The following is a 17,878-nucleotide window of genomic DNA, read 5'->3' on the forward strand; positions in this document are numbered from 1 at the left end:
ATGTAGATTGATGAGGGAAAAAAACAAAACATTTTATCCATTTAAGAATAAGGCTGTAACATGATAAAATGTGGGAAAGGTCAAGGGGTCTGAATACTTTTTGAATGCACTGTATATGTACAGTAGTAGACTATCCTTGAATTCAGCAGTGTATCCCTATATTTAAATTGATATAGATGTGTATCCTAAGCTACCCTATCCTATTGTTATTAATTATGTAAATAAACCGGTACTCTGCATTGCTCCCTCACTGCAGAATTAAGTCCACAGCATCAGCATCACCCTCATGAGTAGTGAGTGTTACAGTGTGTGTACAAGGTGTGTGTGTTAACTATCCCACTGGGGTCATACATAAGTCTTACAGAACACAGAAAGATGCCCGACCTAATTGAGCACGGAGAATGAGAACTGATTGGCAGATGGAATCAGAGGGGACGGGCTTTCCTTTACTGTTGCAAAGAGCCGTGCGTCACCACTACACAACACAGTAGGTGACATAGGTAATCACTGTGCTGAGCACCAATAGGGGAGTGCTGCAGTCAGGGTTGGCCCTATAGGGCTGTGGTGCTCAGTGAGGCTCCTACTGTCTCGTAGCCGCATAGAGTCTGAGGCTGCAGGGGGATGAGAGACAGCCAGTTAGAGAGCGTCACACTGACATGAATCACAGGCAGGCTGAGTGGAAAATTGGCCAGTGGCTCCTTAAGAGTCACCATTAATGGGGAAGTCCTAATCAGTCAGTGCGTCCGTCCGCTAGGCTAGCTATATACGTCCCCTTAGCAAGGATAACTGAGGACACAGACACTATACACTAAGCGACCCCCCCCCCTCTCCCAAACCACTGCATCAAAACAACAAATTATAGAATCATACCAAATATGCTTGTGTCAGATGTGATGTTTCTCTTTGTAAAAATCAGTGGGAAAAGGTTGATATTGCTTTGCTGTATAAGCCTTTCAATAGAGAAATACCCTTTTCTTGCTTTCATGTGTTGTCATTACTGACTACTGTAGGTCAGAATGTGCAGCCTAGTATGGAGCCCTGCTACAAAGTCAGGCACTGCATGTATACGTTCTGAATATGCGCCACAGAAAGAAAGATGAAGATATTAAACTAGTTGAACTACTGATGTTGTGTGATGTCTCATTCTTGTGGTGTACTGTAACACCACATCATAGTGCCACAGCGAAAGTTGACCTGTTAAGACCTCCTTCGCTCCATGTACTACATGAACACCGTCTCAACCATTGACACATCAATGAATGCACAACTCATGTAATGTCATGTCCAAACCTTGACGTTGTTCATTAGGATTTTATTTTTGGGAGGCAAATCAATGAATATGTACTTTTTACAGTATATGAGTAACATTTCTACAGTTTAATAATGTAAACAATCTCTGAAGAGAAATGTATTCAGTTTAAAAGGAAGCCATAGTCTATTTACATGAATTAAAATATAATTTATAACATCAGATAATTTCCCCTATAGATAAATGTATCTATGAAACTAGATTTTAACAATTCAAAAATACTGAAATGCATTTTGTCTCTACATTCTCAACAAATAGGAAATCACACAAAACAGAAAAAGACATCCAAACTAAGTGGCGTATAAATAGAAAAGAATAAACGCAAAGTACAACAAACATATGTAAAAATATAAAATCTTACTAGTATTTACCATATACCAAAAACTAAGTTAAAAAATGATTTTTATAGTCATTAGATGTAAATAGAACAAAAATAACTAGAAATAAAAAATAAAAACACACAACAAACAATGTGTGCCCTTTTCTGTCTGTTTTTCTTCCACCAAAGACCCACACACAGCTAGCTAGATTGTGACAGTTTGCAGCACCCGAAGTAACCATTTACATCACGTTCCCATCTGTCTGCCTAAGATACAAAAAAACATTGATACACATGACTAGTAGTAGTGCAGACACAATCATTTACATCCAGAATACAGTGATCCGTGGTGATTCAATGGCCTATATAGGACCAGTATGGCAAGCACTTTCTGTCCATAGGGCGTTTTATTAACGTGGTGGGGAGTTTAAAGACACAATATTTTCAAATTAAATGAAATGTCAAAACTGAAATATGTACACTACATCACCAAAAGTATGTGGACACCTGTTCATCGAACATCTCATTCCAAAATCATGGGTATTAATATGGAGTTGGTCCTCCCTTTGCTGCTATAACAGCCTCCACTATTCTGGGAATGCTTTCCACTAGATGTTGGAACTTGCTTCCATTCAGCCACAAGAGCATTAGTGAGGTTGGGCACTGATGTTGGGCGATTAGGCCGGGCTCGCATACGCGTTCCAAATCATCCCAAAGGTATTCGATGGGGTTGAGGTCAGGGCTCTGTACAAGCCAGTAAAGTTCCTCCACACTGATCTCAACAGTGGGGCATTGTCATGCTGAAACAGGAAAAGGCCTTCCCCAAACTGTTGCCACAAAGTTGGAAGCACAAAATCGTCTATAATATCATTGTATGCTGTAGCCTTAAGCTTTCCCTTCACTGGAACTAAGGGTTCTAGCTAGAACCATGAAAAACAGCCACAGACCATTATTCCTCCGCCACCAAACTTTACAGTTGGTACTATGCATTGGGGCAGGTAGCGTTCTCCTGGTATCCGCCAAACCCAGATTTGTCCGTCGTCGCTTAGCATTGCGTATCTTAGGCTTGTGTGCAGCTGCTCGGCCATGGAAACCCATTTCATGAAGCTCCCGACAAATAGTCAGCTATTATTGTGCTGACGTTGCTTCCAGAGAAGGTTTGGAACTTGGTAGTGAGTGTTGCAAACGAGGACAATTTTTGCGCGCTACGCACTTCAGCACTCGGCTGTCACGTTCTGTGAGCTTGTGTAGCCTACCACTTAGCGGCTGAGCCGTTGTTGGTCCTAGACGTTTCCACTTCACAATAACAGCACTTACAGTTGACCAGGGCAGCTCTAGCAGGGCAGACATATGACAAACTGACTGGTTGGAAAGATGACATCCTATGATGGTGCCACATTGAAAGTAACTGAGCTCTTCAGTAAGGCCCTTCTACTGCCAATGTTTGTCTATGGAGATCGCATGGCTGTGTGCTTGATTTTATACACCTGTCAGCAACGGGTGCGGCTGAAATAGCCGAATCTACTAAATTGAAGGATTGTCCACATACTTTTGTATATATCGTGTATTTGTGTGGGCCATGTCGTTGGACATATGACATTTAGAAAATCAACCTGACGAGGTACTCCAAATTAAATTTCAAGCCAACATCAAATATAGTTTTTGGTCAATCAAATCAAATGTATTCATATAGCCCAGCTTTGATATCTCAAAGTGCTGTACAGAAACCCAGCCTAAAACCCCAAACAGCAAGCAATGCAGGTGTTGAAGCACGTTGGCTAGGAAAAACTTCCTAGAAAGGCCAAAACCTAGGAAGAGGTCAATTTGCCTCAAGTTTATTTCTTGCTATTTTCTGAAATGAAGATTGGGAAGAAAGTATTGCATTCTGTTCTGATGAAGGTTCCCTTTGGAAGGAGTTCAATTTGGATCATCTCTCAATCTAACAAATCCTAGACGGATAGCAGGCTAGTTGTTGAAATGTGTCGAAGTGCTCTGAAACACTGAGGAAAATGGTCAACATCAAAGTTTTCAATAAGAAAGTATATAATCATCTAAATATCTACACAAACACAAATATATATTCATATGTATATACAGTAAATTCAGAAAGTATTCAGAACTTCCCTTTTCTCTACATTTTATGTTACAGCCTTATTCTAAAATGAATTAAATCATTTTCTTTCTCATCAATCTACTCACAATACCCCATAATGTCAAAGCAAAAACAGTTGGACATTTTAGCACAAAAAATAAAAATAATAATACATTTATATAAGTATTCAGACCCTTTAATCAGCACCTTGTTGAAGCACCTTTGGCAGCGATAACAGCCTTGAGTCTTCTTGGGTATGACGCTACAAGCTTTGCACACCTGTATTTTGGGAGTTTCTCCCATTCTTCTCTGCAGATCCTCTCAAGCTCTGTCAGGTTGGATGGGGAGCGTTGCTGCACAGCTATTTTCAGGTCTCTCCAGAGATGTTTGATCGGGTTCAAGTCCGGGCTCTGGCTGGGCCGCTCAGGACATTCAGAGACTTGTCCCAAAGCCACTACTGCATTGTGTTGGCTGTGTGCTTAGTGTTGTTGTCCTGTTGGAAGGTGAACCTTTTCCCCAGCTCTGGAGCAGGTTTTCATCAAGGATCTCTCTGTACTTTGCTCTGTTCATATTTCCTTCAACTAGTCTCCCAGCCCATGCCATTGAAAACATCCCCACAGCATAATGCTGCCACCACCATGCTTCACCATAGGGATGGTGCCAGGTTTCCTCCAGACGCTTGGCATTCAGGCCAAAGAGTTCAATCTTGGTTTCATCAGACCAGACAATCTTGTTTCTCATGATCTGAGAGTCCTTTAGGTGCCTTTTGGTAAACTCCAAGCGGGCTGTCATGTGCCTTTTACTGAGGAGTGGCTTCCATCTGGCCACTCTACCATAAAGGCCTGATTGGTGGGGTGCTGCAGAGATGGTTGTCCATTTGGAAAGTTCTCCTATTTCCACAGAGGAACTCTGGAGCTCTGTCAGAGTAACCATCGGGCTCTTGGTCACCTCCTTGAACAAGGCCCTTCTCCACCGATTGCTCAGTTTGGCCTAGCGGCCAGATGTAGGAAGAGTCTTCCCAACTTCTTCCATTTAAGAATGACGGAGGCCACTGTGTTTTTGTGGACCTTCGATGCTGTAGACATTTTTTGCTACCCTTTTCCAGATCTGTGCTTCGACACAATCCTGTCTCGGTGCTCTATGGACAATTCGTCCAACCTCATGGCTTGGTTTTTTTACTCTGACATGCACTGTCAACTGTGGGACCTTATATAGACAGGTGTGCCTTTCCAAATCATGTCCAATCAATTGAATTGACCACAGGTGGACTCCAGTCAAGTTGTATAAACATCTCAAGGATGATCAATGGAAACAAGATGCACCTGAGCTCAATTTCGAGTCTCATAGCAAAGGGTTTGAATACTTAGGTTAATAAAATACAAATATTTCTGATTTTTTGTATTTTTTAAATTAAAAATACATTTGCAACATTTTTTAGAAATCTGTTTTTGCTTTAATTATGGGCTATTGTGTGTAGATTGGTGAGGATTTTTTATTTATTTAATCCATTTTGGAATAAGGCTGTAACGTAACAAAATGTGGAAAAGGGGAAGGGGTCTGAATACTTTCCGAATGCACTGTATCTTTTATAATATGGCTGTATGTATTGAAAAAAGTTTGAATTACTTCAGTAAGGAATAAAACACATTGGATTTGAAAGGAGCTAGAGCAGTAATAACAGTGATAGATTCAGCTGTTCCCTATTGTTTTAAGGCTCTCTTCGTGAGAATCGGCTGTTTGCTGTCATTCAGTTCTACTGATGGAAGCACACTGCTGGCATCAAGTATTCCGAAAATACAAAAGGGGCTAAACGCACATGGACTTTCTTTCCCCCTCTCCAAAATGAGTTTTACATGTTCACAAGTTACCAATTATTAAGTGTCCACTGAAATTCAACATGTTGAACGACCTGTGTCCCAACAACATGTGTAATAGATAGAGTTCCCTTCATGATAAGTTGTGAATAGATATTTCGCTATTTGGGGCTTTTTTCATGTTCTGATGTTTTGATTCATTACTTTTTGGATGTCAACAATTACTGACCACATTGTTATTATTTGTCAATTTACAGGATCTGTTTTCAAGGATTGCCCCAGTCATATTTTAACAACCAACCACTGAAATAACCCCTTCCAATTCCTGTCATATTTTAACAACCAACCACTGAAATAACCCCTTCCAATCCCATAGATATATGTATTGCATCTCAATTGCGTTAAAAAAAAGAAAAATCATCAAAAATATTTTGTCATAAAAAATAAAACAAATAAAACCTTAGCATATCTAAAGGGATAACATTATACAACAGTGTTTGCCTTGAGTCAAGTCACTTCAGCATAAATGACTCCCTGTATTGTTCAACCTTGCATCCTAAAACAGTTGATTCTTGCCAGTCTGATTTGCGATCGTGACCCACCACCTTTATAATGCACGCTGTATAGACACAACGACACATGTCATGTTTACACTAGACATAGTGCTATATACACATATTATATATACACATACTATATCATATATACACATATTATATCATATATATTGTATTGTGTAAACCTGCACATTCTCTCACTGTTTAGTAGTATACATACTAAGCACAAATACTCTTTCAGATTTTTTTCTTTTGATTAGTAAGGGGGTTTTCAGATGACAACTCATTTCTCAATCAGTATATATAGCACTAAATTGACATTTGAAAAAAATTCAGTACACCTTCTAGGGTAAGCCAAGAAGGCATATCCTGATAGGATACTCTCTAATATAAGGCGTCTTTGTACTTAGTGTGCGCTCTAATAAAGTGGAAGGAGAATTCAGTGATGTAAACATTCAGCTTCATGTGGTAAAGAGGAGGAGATTAGATAAATGTGGGGTAGAGAGAGACAGGGATAAAACCTTAGAAAAAAAGGAAAGGGGGTTTGCCAAGGCTGGGGCAGCACGAGGCCCCATGCCCACACACAGAAAGGCTGCACAGTATTGAGGGACCAGAGGACAGGGGGACCTGGTCCTTTAAGAAAACAAGAAAAAGAGGGGGAGAGAAGAGGTCTTCAGTCTCCCAGCACACCAGAGGGCCATGGGTCCCCCTGGGATCCCCAGCGATGGCAGCGCTCACCCAAACACGAGACACAGACAGAAGACTCACTCAGGTACACATTGGATACACGGTCGAGACTGACTCTAAAAACTGACACACAATCTATTTTGAGTTTTTAGCCACGAGGCGAGAAGTGGGAGATTTAGCGGGGAAACCAAGCTGACCTCCTTCACCTATCAGAGAGCTTGGGAGAAGTAAACAAGTGTTTCAGAGTAGAAGGAAGATAGAGAGTAAAAAGTGGGAGAGAGAACCAGAGAAGAAGAGGGAAGGAAAGGGAAGAGGGGAGGAGAGGGAATAGGGAAGTAGAGGGAAGAGGGAAGTAGAGGGAAGAGGGAAGGAGAGGGAAGTAGAGGGAAGAGGGAAGTAGAGGGAAGTAGAGGGAAGAGGGAAGTAGAGGGAAGAGGGAAAGAGAGGGAAGAGGGAAGTAGAGGGAAGAGGGAAAGAGAGGGAAGTAGAGGGAAGAGGGAAGGAGAGGGAAGTAGAGGGAAGAGGGAAAGAGAGGGAAGAGGGAAGTAGAGGGAAGAGGGAAAGAGAGGGAACAGGGAAAGAGACGGAAAGAGAGGGAAGGAGAGCGAAGGAGAGGGAAGAGGGAAGTAGAGGGAAGGAGAGGGAATAGGGAAGGAGAGGGAATAGGGAAGGAGAGGGAAGAGGGAAGTAGAGGGAAGAGGGAAAGAGAGGGAAGGAGAGGAAAGAGGGAAGGAGAGGAAAGAGACGGAAAGAGAGAGAAGAGGGAAGGAGAGGGAAAGAGAGGGAAGGAGAGAGAAGAGGGAAGGAGATGGAAGGGAGAGGGAAGAGGGAAGGAGAGGGAAGAGGAAAGGAGAGGAAAGAGGGAAGGAGAGGGAAGGGAGAGGGAAGAGGAAAGGAGAGGAAAGAGGGAAGGAGAGGAAAGAGACGGAAAGAGGGAGAAGAGGGAAGGAGAGGGAAAGGGAAGGAGAGGGGAGGAGAGGGAAGGAAGGAAAGGTAAGAGGGAAGGAGAGGGAAAGGGGGAAGGAGAGCAAATGGGGTTGACGTGCTTGACTGATGTAGTACCATCCATACCTCTGGGAAATTTCAACAAACTTCAACAGGGTTGATATCCCACCACCCCTCTCTCTCAGGTGTTAATGGTAGTATTACCTCTACCATCATCAGATACAGAGGTAGTTCCCCTGTACGGTGAGCCTCGGACTCGCTCTCCCTCAGCTACACTGCTGGCTGCATCACAAAAGACACAGGCTGCATTAGAGCTCTATTAAAGAATACAGAGGCTTGGATTCATATAATAACAATAATCCTAATAATAATCATTTGGATTCAGGCAGGGGCTCTACATTCAGATCATTCAGGTGTACATTCCATTACTAAAGTTTAGTGTATATCTGGAACTTGTAGTAAATGTCTGATTCTACTCTGTGCTTGAATAAGTTGACTTACTGACTGAGTCACATGTTCCAACAGTACAAAGATGGATTTAGTGATTTTCTTCAGAGGGTGAGTGCGTTTTCATAGGGTAAATATGCCTTGAACTTTACTTTATGACATAATAGCATTGGTTGTCATAACCCCATTTATGTGTTGGCAGGAGAGGAAGTGACTGCCATCCTAGATTAGCGTTAGCGCAGCGTTTCCCAAACTCAATCCTGGTCCCCCCTGGGTGCACGTTTTGGGTTTTGCCCTAGCACTACACAGATAATTCAAATAATCAAAGCTGAGATGAGTTGGTTATTTGAATCAGCTGTGTAGTGCTAGGGGCAAAAAACTAGATGTGTACCCAGGGGGGGCCCAGGACCGAGTTTGGAAAACCTGTTAGCAGGTTGTCTATCTCTTCAGCAGTGGGAACCTTCAGAGTAAAGCAGGCAGAGTAGGGGGAACAAGTCGAGAGAATAAACAGTATTACCTCGTTAAGAGTGCATAGATTAAAATAAGGAAGCACTAAAATGACATAAAACAAGATTTTTTTCTTTTCATTTTCGATTTGTAAACTCTTAAGTTATTAAAATTATTTTTCTGCTATTGTATTTTATGTCATAACACACATAGTTTTAACATCCACAAGTTTGCTAATATAGAGCAGGCTCGTTATATACTGTACGACGTAACGGCCAATACAGCTGAGCTTGCAGTTGCACCAGTAGTGACCAAGGGGGTACAAAAAAACGACACACACGCAGACACACACACACACACCACAATGACCAACGGAGGGAGAAACGTTTGCTACAAAGGTCTCGCCCGCCTGCACGCCCACTCCCAATGGTGCGAGAACGAGTCACGAATAAGTCATGAACACAGACAGGAAGCAGCTTTTGTTCAGAGAGTTTCTATGTTGTTTGGTTGCTTTTCCCTCCATCCCTCCAACCCCCGCTAGCTTCCTCGGTAGTATCCTCAGTCAAAAGAGACAAGGTCCGTTTCTTATTTCAATGTTAAAAATGTAAACATGACGAGGTGCCTTGGTTGAGGTACTGAGGCAAGTCTGGGGGTTCTAAGGCGAGGCCAGCCGAGTCCCCGTCAGCGATGCAGGCTCTTCTGGGCCTCTTTCAGCAGGGTGTCAAAGTCCAGGGCGTCATACTTGCTCTTTACTGGCCCTGGACCCGCTTCGTCTGGACAGAAAAACCTCTGTTAGAACAGGCATCATGGCTACATCCAACTCCATTACATCAATGTTACAGAGAGAGAGAAATAGATACTACACATGAAGTATCTTAGCACTGCCAACAGTTCACACTCCTTAACATTTTACATTCATGTTGTGACTGTATCTCTGCATACCCAGATCAATGTATCTCTTCCTGCTGAGCCTGTGCATGCCACCCCCTCTGTTCTGGAAGAGCGGCTCTCGTCTGTGCTTCTGGATCTGCTGGCCACTGGGCGCTTGACGAAACTTGATGACTCCACAGCGCTCCCTATGGACACACACAAAGACAGAAAGATGCGTTTCAGGCAGACAGGCCAGGCAGGCAGATAGGCAGACAGGCCAGGCAGGCAGACAGGCCAGGCAGACAGGCAGATAAAAAGGACCTACTCGTTTTTGGTGATGACTTTGCAGTCCTCTGGGTCGCCAAAGGCCTCGAAGCGTTTGCGCAGCATAATTTGTGTGACGCTGCTCGGCAGGTTGTGAATGTAGAACACTTGGCAGTTGTCCTAGGCAACGACACCATGGTAACCGTCAGAACAAGACACTTGCTGCAGTGGCAAAGCACCCCTACTTCACACATACACTACTGTTCAAAAACTTGGGGTGCACATTTTAGAGTGGCCTTTTATTGTCCCCAAAATAAGGTAGACCTGTGCAATGATCATGCTGTTTAATCAGCTTCTCGCTATGCCACATATAGATTATCTTGGAAAAGGAGAAATGCTCACTAACAGGGATGTAAACACATTTGAGCACAACATTTTAGAGAAATAAGCTTTTTGTGTGTATGGGACATTTCTGAGATCTTATATTTCAGCTCATGTAAACATGGGACCAACACTTTACATGTGGCATTTACATGTTTATTCAGTGTACATAACAGGGTTGTATGACTTTGTCAAAACTCATAATGGAATAACTGATGTTACCTCGTCAATTTGAATCCCAGACTTGGAGATTTTGTTCCCCTGCTTGTCTCCGTGGCACGTCTCAGAGTTCTCGCAGCTGAGGAGGGAGAGACACAAGGCAGAGATATTAGACAGGAGCGAATGGAAGAACCTGAGTCACATAACAATGAGAAGAGCCACAGGACTCCTGGCTGACTGCTAATCAGAATGATCAGGGACTCTTTACACAACACTATTTTGATGACTCAAACTAGGTAAAGAGTCTGATCTAAATTCAAATCTCTCTTTAAAGGCCCAGTGCAGTCAAACACTTTATTTTCCTGTGTTTTATATATATATTCTACACTATGAGGTTGGAATAATACTGTGAAAGTGGTGATAATGCCCTTTTAGAGTAAGAGCTGTTTGAAAAGACTGCCTGAAATTTCAGCCTGTTTTGATGGGATGGAGTTTTGGCCTGCCTGGTGACATCACCAGTTGGTAAAATAGTTTATAGACCAATAAGAAACAGAGTTCCAAACCTATCTGCCAATAACAGATCGCTTTCAGTTTTCCCCTCCCCACTCCTAGTAATTATTGCTTGAGAAATTGTTCTTTGCTAAGAAGCTATTTTCGTTTATTTTTTACAATTTTAATTGAAAATAATCACAGTAAGGCTCTTAATTGTTACCCAGAAATGATTTGATATTGAGGCAAAGCAGATGCAATGGACATTTAAGAGATGTCTCCCACACTACCTCCAGAGGTAGACATCTACCACATGCATGTCCCACATGTCCCTGCAGGAATAACCTTAATACCAGTAGACAGCATTTTTACTGTTAGCCAAATTGAAAATTAAAGGCTTAAAATATCCTCACATTTGTGAATCATTGCATTAATCAAGTGTGCAACACTATGTGCAATATGGTTGATATGAGAAGCTCCTGTATAGTTTGAATTGCTATTTCTATTTGGTTTGTCTATATACTATGGTATTTACGGTATGCTAATAGATACACACACACACACACACACACACACACATACACACACACGAGGCAGAAATGTGGCTTGGGCCACACCACATCCAAGACTAGTGTAAACAGAAAAGTTGCAAATCTGATATTGAAGAGAGATAGATCTCACTAGACATATTTTACTAATGTAAATCCTTATATCTTTGGCTTATATTCTCACCTGATGTCAGGCTTACTGCTAGGGGAGTGGGGCTGGCAGAAGCTGGAGTGGAGGATGGGGGAGGGAGAGCGGGAGCAGAGGGAGGAGCGCTCCCCCTCTTCATCTGACTTAGCATGGGGCGATCCTGATTGGGGTGATGCCGCGGTCGCCCTCCGTCCGTCCCCCTTGCTGTCAGCCCTGGTACCATTACTCAGGAACTCTGGTACCTTGGAGAAGAGTTTGTCTTCACGCTGATGTCCATGCCTCTCGCCCCCCAGCGCCTTTTCCCCCTTAGGCTCTGGCCCTTCAGAAGAAGAGCGTCCGAACAGAGAGTGGGACAGCATGGCGGCGGTTCTCTTCCGACGCTCCCCCAGGCTCAGCAGGCAGTAGTCGTGGTCTCCGAACGTCTGGTGGACTTTGGGATCTGCATCGCTGGCCTGGCCCATCTTGCGGAGCTGAGCGTAGAGTTCGGTCTGCTCGGGGAACTTGCGGGAGTTGGCCCGGGAGAGCCATGAACCCTTCGGGGGGGACTCTCCTTTCCCCTCAGGCTTGAACAGCTCATCCTCCACAGGCTTGTGAGGGGGGGTGGTGGGAGGGGTGAGGCCTGAAAACACACGCCACTCTCATAAGTCATGTTGTTTCAAACAGCTCTGATGGGTTAACATCAGAGAAACATCAACGATTCACAGACAGTGAATGTTAATGATCAACTGTTACTGGTTGTACTATCTGTTACTGAACTGAGTAACTGTCTGATTATGACAGCGACATTGCAGAATAGCTGTCTTTCAATGGCTTTCCTAATAGAACAAATTGCTTTGATGCTGTTACATCGTAAACATTACAGTAACACAGCATCTTTGTTATGGCACAAGGCAGGCACACAATCTCCTTTTGACCCCAATATTTGACTTTCAATTGTTGAATGTAATGGCTTATGAGGACGATATCAGTGGCAGTCACTGCATTGTAATATCTGTTTGCACTGTACCCAAGTAGCTATGGAAGCAAATGACATTTACCCAAGATGACATTTACCCAGGAATAGAGTGAAGTCATGCTCTTTCCAACACAATACAAATACATTTTCCCTCTCCTCTACCACTCTACTACTAAGCTGTTAGCCACACTATCTCTATAGTACATTATGTTACAGTACATTATGTTACAGTACTATATCTACAGTCTACAGTACATTATGTTACAGTACTATATCTACAGTCTACAGTACATTATGTTACAGTACTATATCTACAGTACATTGTGTTACAGTACTATATCTACAGTCTACAGTACATTATGTTACAGTACTATATTTATACCAGATACACTGGTCTATAGTACATTATGTAACTGTACTATATCTACAGTACATTATGTTACAGTACTATATGTACACTAGATACACTGGTCTACAGTACATTATGTTACAGTACTATATCTACACTAGATACACTGGTCTACAGTGCATTATGTTACAGTACTATGCTACTTCTGACAGACACAATAGGATATACATCCAAACTCCTGCCCCCATCCAGTCTCATGAAGTCAAGGTATAAAAGACGTCACAATGATCACCACTGACTCAAAGCCCCAACATTACCTGCTGTGCCACACAGGTCCACGCTGAGAGTCTGCTCAAATGGCTTGTTGGCATACTGGGTATCTCTGATCATGGGGATGAGAGAGAGAGAGATTTACTTTCATTGAATTGAGAGAGGGAGACAGAGAGAGAGAGAGAGATTTACTTTCATTGAATTGAGAGAGAGAGAGAGAGAGAGAGAGAGAGAGAGAGAGAGAGAGAGAAAGATTACAGAGTCATCATCAAGGCCAGGGAAAGGGGTGTGGGAGTTGGGGTAGAGGGGATTGGAGGGGGGACAAATTCAGCTGAGTGCTGAATTGATGTTTCTTTAGGATTTCTTAAGGTGCTATGCGGGTTTAATATGGTTCATGAGGGTTTAGTGGATTTATGATGGTTTGGTAGGGTTTATGAGGTTTAGTAGGGTGTATGAGGGTTTAGTAGGGTTTATGAGGGTTTAGTATAGTTTGAGGGTTTAGTATTGTTTATGAGGGTTTAGTAGGGTTTATGAGAGGTTAGTGGGGTTTATGAGAGGTTAGTGGGGTTTATGAGGGTTTATGAGAGGTTAGTGGGGTTTATGAGAGTTTATGAGGGGTTAGTAGGTTTTATGAGGGTTTAGTAGGGTTTATGAGAGGTTAGTAGGTTTTATGAGGGTTTAGTAGGGTTTATGAGAGGTTAGTGGGGTTTATGAGGGGTTAGTAGGGTTTATGAGAGGTTAGTAGGTTTTATGAGGGTTTAGTAGGGTTTATGAGGTTAGTGGGGTTTATGAGGGTTTAGGAGGGTTTATGAGGGGTTAGTAGGTTTTATGAGGGTTTAGTAGGGTTTATGGGGGTTTAGTAGGGTTTATGAGAGGTTAGTGGGGTTTATGAGGGTTTAGTAGGGTTTATGAGGGGTTAGTAGGATTTAGTATGGTTTATGAGGGTTTAGTATGGTTTATGAGGGTTTAGTAGGGTTTATGAGGGTTTAGTATGGTTTATGAGGGTTTAGTATGGTTTATAAGGGTTTAGTAGGGTTTATGAGGGTTTATGTGGGTTTATGAGGGTTTAGTAGGGTTTATGAGGGTTTAGTAGGGTTTATGAGGGGTTAGTAGGGTTTATGAGGGGTTAGTAGGGTTTAGTAGGGTTTATGTGGGTTTATGAGGGTTTAGTAGGGTTTATGAGGGGTTAGTAGGGTTTATGAGGGTTTAGTAGGGTTTATGAGGGGTTAGTAGGTTTATGAGGGGTTAGTAGGGTTTATGAGGGTTAGTAGGGTTTATGAGGGTTTAGTAGGGTTTATGAGGGTTAGTAGGGTTTATGAGGGTTTAGTAGGGTTTATGAGGGGTTAATATGGTTTATGAGGGTTAGTAGGGTTTATGAGGGTTTAGTAGGGTTTATGAGGGTTTATGTGGGTTTATGAGGGTTAGTAGGGTTTATGAGGGTTTAGTAGGGTTTAGTAGGGTTTATGAGGTGTTAGTAGTGTTTATGAGGGTTAGTAGGGTTTATGAGGGTTTATGTGGGTTTATGAGGGTTTATGTGGGTTTATGAGGGTTAGTAGGGTTTATGAGGGTTTATGCGGGTTTATGTTGGTTTATGAGGGTTAGTAGGGTTTATGAGGGTTAGTAGGGTTTATGAGGGTTTAGTAGGGTTTATGAGGGTTAGTAGGGTTTATGAGGGTTTAGTAGGGTTTATGAGGGGTTTAGTAGGGTTTATGAGGGTTTAGTAGGTTTATAAGGGTTTAGTAGGGTTTATGAGGGTTTATGTGGGTTTATGAGGGTTTAGTAGGGTTTATGAGGGTTTAGTAGGGTTTATGAGGGGTTAGTAGGGTTTATGAGGGGTTAGTAGGGTTTAGTAGGGTTTATGTGGGTTTATGAGGGTTTAGTAGGGTTTATGAGGGGTTAGTATGGTTTATGAGGGTTAGTAGGGTTTATGAGGGGTTAGTAGGGTTTATGAGGGTTTAGTAGGGTTTATGAGGGGTTAGTAGGGTTTATGAGGGTTTAGTAGGGTTTATGAGGGGTTAATATGGTTTATGAGGGGTTAGTAGGGTTTATGAGGGTTTAGTAGGGTTTATGAGGGTTTATGTGGGTTTATGAGGGGTTAGTAGGGTTTATGAGGGTTTAGTAGGGTTTAGTAGGGTTTATGAGGTGTTAGTAGTGTTTATGAGGGTTAGTAGGGTTTATGAGGGTTTATGTGGGTTTATGAGGGTTTATGTGGGTTTATGAGGGGTTAGTAGGGTTTATGAGGGTTTATGCGGGTTTATGTTGGTTTATGAGGGTTAGTTAGTAGGGTTTATGAGGGTTTTATGAGGGTTTATGTAGGGTTTAGTAGGGTTTATGGGGTTAGTAGGGTTTATGAGGGTTTAGTAGGGTTTATGAGGGGTTTAGGGTTTATGAGGGTTTAGTAGGGTTTATGAGGGTTAGTAGGGTTTATGAGGTTAGTAGGGTTTATGAGGGGTTAGTAGGGTTTATGAGGGGTTAGTAGGGTTTATGAGGGTTTAGTAGGGTTTATGAGGGTTAGTAGGGTTTATGAGGGGGGTTAGTAGGGTTTATGAGGGTTAGTAGGGTTTATGAGGGGTTAGTAGGGTTTATGAGGGGTTAGTAGGGTTTATGAGGGTTTAGTAGGGTTTATGAGGGGTTAGTAGGGTTTATGAGGGTTAGTAGGGTTTATGAGGGTTTAGTAGGGTTTATGAGGGTTAGTAGGGTTTATGAGGGGTTAGTAGGGTTTATGAGGGTTAGTAGGGTTTATGAGGGTTAGTAGGGTTTATGAGGGTTTAGTAGGGTTTATGAGGGGTTAGTAGGGTTTATGAGGGTTAGTAGGGTTTATGAGGGTTAGTAGGGTTTATGAGGGGTTAGTAGGGTTTATGAGGGTTAGTAGGGTTTATGAGGGTTTAGTAGGGTTTATGAGGGGTTAGTAGGGTTTATGAGGGTTAGTAGGGTTTATGAGGGTTTAGTAGGGTTTATGAGGGGTTAGTAGGGTTTATGAGGGGTTAGTAGAGTTTATGAGGGGTTAGTAGGGTTTATGAGGGGTTAGTAGGGTTTATGAGGGTTTAGTAGGGTTTATGAGGGGTTAGTAGGGTTTATGAGGGGTTAGTAGAGTTTATGAGGGGTTAGTAGGGTTTATGAGGGGTTAGTAGAGTTTATGAGGGGTTAGTAGGGTTTACGAAGGTTCATGTTTGAATTTGTATTACATTTTCATTGCGTATGTGAGCATTCCCTTTTTCCTGTCATGTTTTTCTTTACAGCCGTCTGTGATTGGTATTACAGTACAAGCTACGTCTCCTATTGAGGGCTATCTGCGATCTGTGTTACCATGAAAGGCTTCTGGGGAGTACTTTTGAGATATTACAGAGTCTACAAAGAAGCAACAAACTCTCTGAGAACCACAGAACAACACATGGAAGAGTTCCAGAAGTGAACATTAAAAAGAGCTTTGTGATCGCTTGACTCTGGACAGATGGACTAGCAGTATACAGTTGAAGTCAGAAGTTTACATACACTTAGGTTGGAGTCATTAAAACTCGTTTTTCACTCCACTCCACAAATTTCTTGTTAACTAACTATAGTTTTGGCAAGTCGGTTAGGACATCTACTTTGTGCATGACACAAGTAATTTTTCCAACAATTGTTTACAGACAGATTATTTCACTTATAATTCCCTATATCACAATTCCAGTGGGTCAGAAGTTTACATACACTAAGTTGACTGTGCCTTTAAACAGCTTGGAATTTAAAAAAAAATGATGTCATGGCTTTAGAAGCTTCTGATAGGCTAATTGACATCATTTGAGTCAATTGGAGCCGTACCTGTGGATGTATTTCGAGGCCTACCTTGGGAAAATCAAAAGAAATCAGCCAAGACGGCAGAAAAAAATTGTGGACCTCCACAAGTTTGGTTCATCCTTGGGAGCAATTTCCAAATGCCTGAAGGTACCATGTTCATCTGTACAAACAATAGTACGCGAGTATAAACACCATGGGACCAAGCAGCCGTCATACTGCTCAGGAAGGAGACGCAGATGAATGTACTTTGGTGTGAAAAGTGCAAATCAATCCCAGAACAACAGCAAAGGACCTTGTGAAAATGCTGGAAGAAACAGGTACAAAAGTATCTATATCCACAGTAAAACGAGTCCTATATCGACATAACGTGAAAGACTGCTCAGCAAGGGAGATGGGTCTTCCAAATGGACAATGACCCCAAGCACACTTCCAAAGGACAACAAAGTCAAGGTATTGGAGTGGCCATCACAAAGCTCTGACCTCAATCCTATAGAACATTTGTGGGCAGAACTGAAAAAGCGTGTGCGAGCAAGGAGGCCTACAAACCTGACTCAGTTACACTAGCACTGTCAAGAGGAATGGGACAAAATTCACCCAACCTATTGTGGGAAGCTTGTGGAAGGCTACCCGAAATGTATGACCCAAGTTAAACAATTTAAAGGCAATGCTACCAAATACTAATTGAGTGCATGTAAACTTCTGAACCACTGGGAATGTGATGAAAGAATTAAAAGCTGAAATAAATCATTATCTCTACTATTATTCTGACATTTCACATTCTTAAAATAAATTGGCAATCCTAACTGACCTAAAACAGGGAATATTAACTAGGATTAATTGTCAGGAATTGTGAAAAACTGAGTTTCAACGTATTTGGCTAAGGTGTATGTAATCTTCCGACTTCAACTGTATGTGTTGTAGTGTTTAGGAATATAGTATCGAAAACAAACCCTGTAGATATGGGAGTCAGCGGCAGACAGAGGCAGCTGCGTTTCACTGCAATAAGGAAAACAACAGAAAGAGTCAATGGTACCAGTGATTACATGCATGG

At 42.2% G+C, this 17,878-nt stretch overlaps 1 protein-coding gene across 1 annotated transcript in view; it reads right to left on the reverse strand.

Annotated features, from left to right (window-relative positions):
- Positions 1-7,695: 7,695 nt before the first annotated feature.
- Positions 7,696-17,878, reverse strand: part of LOC112256057 (peroxisome proliferator-activated receptor gamma coactivator 1-beta) — a 100,336-nt gene continuing 90,153 nt past the window's right edge. The window contains exons 6-12 of the mRNA XM_024429009.2: positions 17,778-17,823; positions 13,098-13,162; positions 11,513-12,095; positions 10,355-10,430; positions 9,813-9,931; positions 9,560-9,693; positions 7,696-9,390 (exon numbers count right to left, since the gene is read on the reverse strand). Coding sequence (XP_024284777.1) covers positions 9,299-9,390; positions 9,560-9,693; positions 9,813-9,931; positions 10,355-10,430; positions 11,513-12,095; positions 13,098-13,162; positions 17,778-17,823 — 1,115 coding nt within the window. The 3' untranslated portion in view covers positions 7,696-9,298. The remainder of the gene's footprint in view (positions 9,391-9,559; positions 9,694-9,812; positions 9,932-10,354; positions 10,431-11,512; positions 12,096-13,097; positions 13,163-17,777; positions 17,824-17,878) is intronic.

Source organism: Oncorhynchus tshawytscha, linkage group LG08, assembly GCF_018296145.1.
Source record: "Oncorhynchus tshawytscha isolate Ot180627B linkage group LG08, Otsh_v2.0, whole genome shotgun sequence".
NCBI classification, from domain to species: Eukaryota; Metazoa; Chordata; class Actinopteri; order Salmoniformes; family Salmonidae; genus Oncorhynchus; species Oncorhynchus tshawytscha.